Below are 7,425 nucleotides of genomic sequence, written 5' to 3'. Positions count from 1 at the left end.
AAAACCACAAACTTTACTAAGAATTTCTATTTTAACGATCATCGACTTCCCTTCTGACAAGTACTCAGTGTTACCATTTCTTCTGTTGCTATTCTGAAACAGTTCAGCTTTGTGGATGGGGTTTTCATTTATTTTCTTAAGACTAAACTCTCTAACACCTAATTTTAGTTCAGTGGAATTTGTTCTTCCCAAATTGATAGTTTTTAAGTAAAGTATATGGGAATTATATGCATAATATACTAGATGTGAACTGTCATATTTTCATCTAACCTAATACCCCAGGAATTTGAGACTATCTGTATGATGGGGAAAAAACTTCTAAAAAACACAGAAATATACTGTATAATAGTTTTATTTTTCTCATTTTACTATTTTTACATTTTATGCACAAATATTTTTTTATCTGAGTAAAAATAGAAAATAACTGTCTTATGTAAAATTACAAAAAAAAAGCCACAAAGAAATACATAATTGTTGTTATGACAGTACAAGTGTCTTTATTTAAAGAGTAAAAATGTATGCAAAAATCCTCTTCCCTCTTACAAAAGATTGAGAATATTTTTTTCTGGCAGCAAGTGAAATATCACTGAAATATCAATATTTTTATACCCTCTAGATATGAAGACATTAAGTTAGTCACATGTTGTTTTGAAATTATGAATTTTAAAACATTTTTGTGCTATTTCAAAGATACATTAGTTCTTTTTAAAAGGCAGTAGCATAAAATGATGAATATGTAAAACAGCAGACCTCACCAAAAATATTCGGAGGCACAATCCTTTAAAGAAATATCATAGTTGAATTTCACCATTTATTCAGGGGAGAAAAACAACTAAACAATTTTTCCTAATTAACTGACACAGACTGACACAAAAATAAATGTGATGAGTCAATTCATGTGACAATCAACCACAGAGCAATTCTGCCTAATTTGTTTGATTTTCTGATGCCAACACAAATTTCTAAACTTAAGGTCAGCAAGATATGTATGAAAGTTGGCTCAATGAGAATCTCATGTGGAAAAAAAGTTTTAAAACAAAACTGAACACACTTCATTATTTTTGTACTTACATGGTATGGAAGATGGCCAATAATTTTATCTTTCTCCCTTTTGAATATATTGTAAATTCTTCTATGGAAATTTCATTCATAAAAGCAGAGCAAATTATTTTATATTTTCTTTCAGAACACAAGTTATCTTTCAACAAAAGAAAAGACTACTTGGCTTCTGATAACTGCAACCTCAATAAGGACAATGGAAATAGTTTATTTATAAGTTGAGACAAAGTAACAAGTTTCTTGAGTCAACTGGGGAAATTAGTCTCATTACTTATGCTATGGTGCAGAAAACAATGGTGAGAGGCAAAGAAGAAAAAAGAAACAGCACCTGATCATGTATGAGAACTGTCTCTGTTCAAATGATAATGAGGAATAAAATTAAAACTGCAAAAGGAAGAAAATGGATAGAATGTGGTTTAAAAAAAAAAAAGTATCTGAGGAACACATAAGGAAAAAAGAAATAATAGTTTGATTTTAGGGATCTAGAAGAAATATGGGTGTTCCTTGTCTTAAAAATATATATACATACAGTTGAGACATAACGGAAATCTGTCATCTTGGCTAAAACTTTAACATGTCTCCCCCAAAGCATTTTAAATCAAAAAGTCAATATTTTTAAGCTCTTGATAATATACCAGAAGAGTAAACTTTATTATTATTATTTTAAAACTGTAAGTGGCTTGTCAACTTCCCAGGCCGTAAGAGGATGGTGCAAACCTTCTTTTTATCTGTTTCTTTATCTGTTATCTGAACTAGAGCTTCTATATATTATTTCATATTGCTGTTCTATTCAGATATTCTTGCAATCACAGCATCCAAATTAAACTAATAATTTGTCAGTCTATTCTGTATGTGTTTATAAAAAGGTAAAAATGGAAATTACAAATTTTACTCTTTTTAGATTCTACAGCAGGGTCTTAGAGGACTTAGACACAATAAAAATATGAATGACGTGACATTACACGTTGCAGTCCGACAGCAGAACACTTAGTAGTATGATCTGAGGTTCCCAGAAAAGCAGGTCACCGACGCCTTCCTCTACGCGTTGCCCCTAAGACCCCTGCCCTATGGCTCTCTCCAAACCACCATTTAGCACTAGCGGCAGCCACTGCTAGCAGCGCCTCTCTGACCGCATTAGCATGGGACTTTCCTCCTAGTTAGTCAGAAGTACTGAGCTCTTATTAAGCTGTTTAGAGGGATGGATTTAAAGGCGATGATGAGGGAGAAGGTACATAAAGTAATATTTGAGAATCAATCTTCTGCTATAAGAGGATTATTTGCCAGTATCTCATATCATGATTCGTGCATAATATCTTAAAACAAAAAGAAAAAAAGCAAGGAAACCAAGCACAGCAAGCAAGAAAAAAAGAAAGACATTTCTAGCCATTTCTGTTTCATATTGGCTTGTGTTAAGTAAACAGTTTTACATATGTAAGAATTATTTAACTTTTAAAGAATTTTTTAAATGAGTTATCACCTTTTTTTTTGAGTTATCACCTTTTGAAGTATCTTTGCTTTGAATATTATGTCTTCATTTATATGTGTGTACATGTATATATATATAAGATGGTCAACTGGACATATAGATATCTGTACACTCATATATAATATTCAAAGGAAAAAATTAAATACATGGGAAATTTTGTTTTAAGAAAAGTCTGCCTACACTGGAGTTCAAAACTTCCTTTTAAAACTATTTGCAAGTAATTTACTAATGTCTTGAAAGGTAAAGTACTACTGACTGATTTAAAGTCTTCACTTCATCAGAAACCCAGGACTATATAAGCTGCTTTGTATAATAAACCAGCACTACAGGGTAATTAAAAAAAAAAAAAAAAGCCATACCAAACCAAACTAAACCAAACTTTTATTTTCGGGTTGAGGTATACTTTTTCAGTTTTTTAAATCTCTGATAGGGAAAGCAGAGATCATTTGAGAATTTTTGTAATAGTTGGTTTATTAGAATTTAATGCCTCTCTTATAATAACTTAAAACTCTTGGCCTGACATTATGAAATAGCTATACAGTAAATTCTTAAAATTGGCTTGAGTAAAGCCAGATTTAAACCTGGATCTCTTTCTTCAGCACTGTTCCTCTGCCAGTCTTTTTACTGTCCTTTGCTTGCAAATATATAAATTACTTTAATAACGTGATGTTCTTAGTTCAGTAATTTATCAATATTATAATTTTATTTGATATGACTATTTTAGCTCTGCTTGATTAGATGAAACAGGCATACATGCTTCAGCTGTGAAAAATTCCATTTTCTGGTTCTATGTAAAGCAACATCTAAAGCAGCAGAGAGGGGAAACAGTTATATTTTCAAAAATAGTTAAGCCAGACTGTTTCCTGGAGATACTTTCATTTATTTTTCATCAATAGCTACTGGCTATTTTTGGATGGGCTAGACATTAATACTGACCAGTTTAGCTTTCTTGACTGTTAACAAACTATCCCACAATGAACCTGCCTAAAGACATTGTGGTGATCGTTTAACATACATATTTTCTAAAATATATGCTCAAAGTAAAAAGATCCAAATTCACAAGAGTATGAAATATTTATAAAAAAATCATGCAACAGATTGTACAGTCTAGAAATAAAAGAAGATTCAAATTCAGTAATAAAGGTAAGAGCAATACTTGCTCTAACATTTAAGAAAGACCTTGGACTCCCAAAAGGTCCTGGGCTCAATTATCCTTTTCTGTTTGCAGAGACGCAGTAGCCAGGGCTACTGCTGTGACTGGCTGGGCAATTCCATGGAGTTGCATCTTTGCAAGTTTCTTCTGTTCACATTCTGTGACCAAACGGTTCAACTCTGCTGCACTGTATCCAATAAGAGTCTTCAAGTCACAGACAAACTTGTATACAAATCTCTTGCCTTGAACTTTACAAATCATGTCCCCATCATAATAATACCTTTAAAAAAGAGAAAACACATTAGGACTATATAAAAAAATTTTAAATTTGGACTTCTTGGGAATTCCCTGGTGGTCCAGTGATTAGGACGTGGGCTTTCACTTCTGTGGACCGGGGTTCGATCCCTGGTTGCAGAACTAAGATCCCACAGGCCGTGTGGTGCGGCCAAAAACAAAACAAACAAAACAGAAAATAAAATTTGAAATAGAATTACCATACGACCCAGCAATCCCACTACTGGGCATATACCCTGAGAAAACCATAATTCAAAAAGAGTCATGTACCAAAATGTTCATTGCAGCTCTATTTACAATAGCCAGGACATGGAAGCAACCTAAGTGTCCATCAACAGATGAATGGATAAAGAAGATGTGGCACATATATACAATGGAATATTACTCAGCCATAAAAAGAAACGAAATTGAGTTATTTGTAGTGAGGTGGATGGACCTAGAGACTGCCATACAGAGTGAAGTAAGTCAGAAAGAGAAAAACAAATACCATATGCTAACACATATATATGGAATCTAAAAAAAATGGTTCTGAAGAACCTAGGGGCAGGACAGGAGTAAAGATGCAGACGTAGAGAATGGACTTGAGGACACGGGGAGGGGAAAGGGTAAGCTGGGACGAACTGAGAGAGTGACATGGACTTATATATACTACCAAATGTAAAATAGATAGCTAGTGGGAAGCAGCCGCATTGCACAGGAAGATCAGCTCAGTGCTTTGTGACCACCTAGAGGGGTGGGATAGGGAGGGTGGGAGGGAGATGCAAGAGGGAGGAGATATGGGGATATATGTATATGTATAGCTGATTCACTTTGTTATAAAGCAGAAACTAACACACCATTGTAAAGCAATTATACTCCAATAAAGATGTAAATAAATAAATAAATAAAATTTAAAAATTTGGACTTCTTACAATATTTCACAGATTATTCCATAAGAAGAAGCCTAGTATTGTATCTATCACAATAGCAATTAACACTGAGTTTATATAAAATATTTAATGTTATTATCCAAGGAAACTTCAGAACAAAATTTCAATGCTAAGCACTCTAAAATTTTATGTACTAAATCTTCAAAACATATTTTCAAAAATTACGATGAAACACTGATTTAAAAATAAACATTACTGGGGGCTTCCCTGGCGGCGCAGTGGTTGAGAATCTGCCTGCCAATGCAGGGGACACGGGTTCGAGCCCTGGTCTGGGAAGATCCCACATGCCACGGAGCAACTGGGCCCGTGAGCCACGATTACTGAGCCTGCGCGTCTGGAGCCTGTGCTCCGCAACAAAAGAGGCCGCGACAGTGAGAGGCCCACGCACCGCGATGAAGAGTGGCCCCCACTTGCCACAACTAGAGAAAGCCCTCGCAGAGAAACGAAGACCCAACACAGCCGTAAATAAAATAAATAAATAAATTTTTAAAAATAAATAAATAAATAAACATTACTAAGCAAAACAAAAAACTTTGGGAGCAGTAATAGAGCCTAAGAATAAGGGCTCTGAATCAGAACGCCGAGATTCAAAACCTAACACCTCAACTTATTACCCTTTGTGACCACAGGAAAGGCACATTTTCTCTAAGCTTTTATCCCTCATTTATAAAATGACATTAAAACAGTATTAACGGGCTTCCCTGGTGGCGCAGTGGTTGAGAATCTGCCTGCCAATGCAGGGGACACGGGTTCGAGCCCTGGTCTGGGAGGATCCCACATGCCGCGGAGCAACTAGGCCCGTGAGCCACAATTACTGAGCCTGCGCGTCTGGAGCCTGTGCTCCACATCAAGAGAGGCCGCGACGGTGAGAGGCCCGCGCACCGCGATGAAGAGTGGCCCCCGCTTGCCGCAACTAGAGAAAGCCCTCGCACAGAAATGAAGACCCAACACAGCCAAAAATAAATAAATAAATTAAAAAAAAAAAAAAGAAAGAAACAATGTTTCTAAACCTACACAGGTACATTTGGGTAAATCACTCTAGAAGTCTGGTTTATTGCTGTTTTCTATGGATATAAAACAGAGTTGGATTTATACTTACTTTGGAAAACAGACTTTATTTACCCCAAATGCACTGCCAATTCCAATAATAGGAAAAAAGGTAAGTCGAAACTTTTCTGGGCTGGCAGATTTTGGAGCCTTTACTTTAAAACTGCACTGCCCATTTGCGCCATTTGACGAAGAGCTGTTACAAAAGAAACAACTATTTGCAAAAGGACCAGTGGTACAAACGATCACATTTAGCAGGATTTTATTATAAAAATCACTCAGTTTAACCAAAAATCCATTAATGAAAAGACTACATGCAGGAAATTATGTCATCTTTCCCTAATTCTAGAACAGCTAAAGTATAATGGTTATGTTCACTTTCCCAGTAAGAGATATAACACACTGGGCATAGTCTCCTGTCTCCTTTTTTGTCAATTACATTAATACAGAATTTAGATCTCAGCCCACAAACCACAAATGCTTGTCATCCAGTTAAAATGTTGTAGGCATTTCAATTTCTTAAGAAAATTTCTACATAATATGTAAGGCTGTAACAAATAAGACACTTGCGAAAAAAGGAAAATGAAGAGGGAAAGTGGTTTTACATTTCTAAAACAAAAATGGAGTTGGTATAATCATATGTTTCTTGGTAAGAGGTTATAAAACGTCATACACATACATTCTCATTTAAATTAACACTTAATTTTACTTAATACTTCCTCCAATCTAGTAGATGCGTCATACGACCACATATAACAGCACTCACTGCATTTGTTTCCTCCCTAAAATGAAGAAAGTAGAAAGGTACACAATGCCTGTATTTTCTTTCATTCATTCATTCATTCATTCATTCATTCATTTATGGCTGTGTTGGGTCTTCGTTACTGCGCACAGGCGTTCTTCTTAGTTGCAGCGAGCGGGAGCTACTCTTCATTGCGGTGCGCAGGCCTCTCATTAAGGTGGCTTCTCTTGTTGCGGAGCAGGGGCTCTAGGCGCGCAGGCTTCAGTAGTTGTGGCACATGGGCTCAGTAGTTGTGGCTCGTGAGCTCTAGAGCACAGGCTCAGTAGTTGTGGCACACAGACTTAGTTGCTCCGTGGCATGTGAGATCTTCCCGGACCAGGGCTCGAACCCGTGTCCCCTGCATTGGCAGGCGGATACTTAACCACTGTGCCACCAGGGAAGCCTCGATGCCTGTATTTTCATAGATATGATTTCTTTTCTCCCCACCCCTTTTTTTTATCTTATATTTTTAAAAAACTTTGAAATTGGGAAATATATTACACAAACAGAAAGGACACGAAAGCGAACAGCTCAGTGATTTATTACAAAGTGGACAGTCCCCTGTTAACTGTGACTCAGGTCAGGACACAGAACACTGTCAGCACCTTAGAGCTCCTCTGCGGCGCCTCCCCGTCATCACCCCTCCCTTGCTCTAAAAGGTTACACAATCCTGTTT

The 7,425-nt window shown here is 36.2% G+C and overlaps 1 protein-coding gene across 7 annotated transcripts in view; it reads right to left on the bottom strand.

The window, feature by feature from the left end:
* Positions 1-2,909: 2,909 nt before the first annotated feature.
* Positions 2,910-7,425, bottom strand: part of GABPA (GA binding protein transcription factor subunit alpha) — a 36,261-nt gene continuing 31,745 nt past the window's right edge. For all 7 annotated transcript variants that reach the window (XM_036850020.1, XM_036850021.1, XM_036850017.1 and 4 more), the window contains exon 10: positions 2,910-3,978. In XM_036850020.1, the coding sequence (XP_036705915.1) occupies positions 3,750-3,978 (229 nt within the window). In that variant the 3' untranslated portion in view covers positions 2,910-3,749. The remainder of the gene's footprint in view (positions 3,979-7,425) is intronic.

The sequence above is a fragment of the Balaenoptera musculus genome, chromosome 4 (genome assembly GCF_009873245.2).
Source record: "Balaenoptera musculus isolate JJ_BM4_2016_0621 chromosome 4, mBalMus1.pri.v3, whole genome shotgun sequence".
Classification (NCBI taxonomy): Eukaryota; Metazoa; Chordata; class Mammalia; order Artiodactyla; family Balaenopteridae; genus Balaenoptera; species Balaenoptera musculus.
The sequence above is the reverse complement of the archived record's forward strand: the minus strand, read 5'-3'. Positions and strand labels throughout refer to the sequence as shown.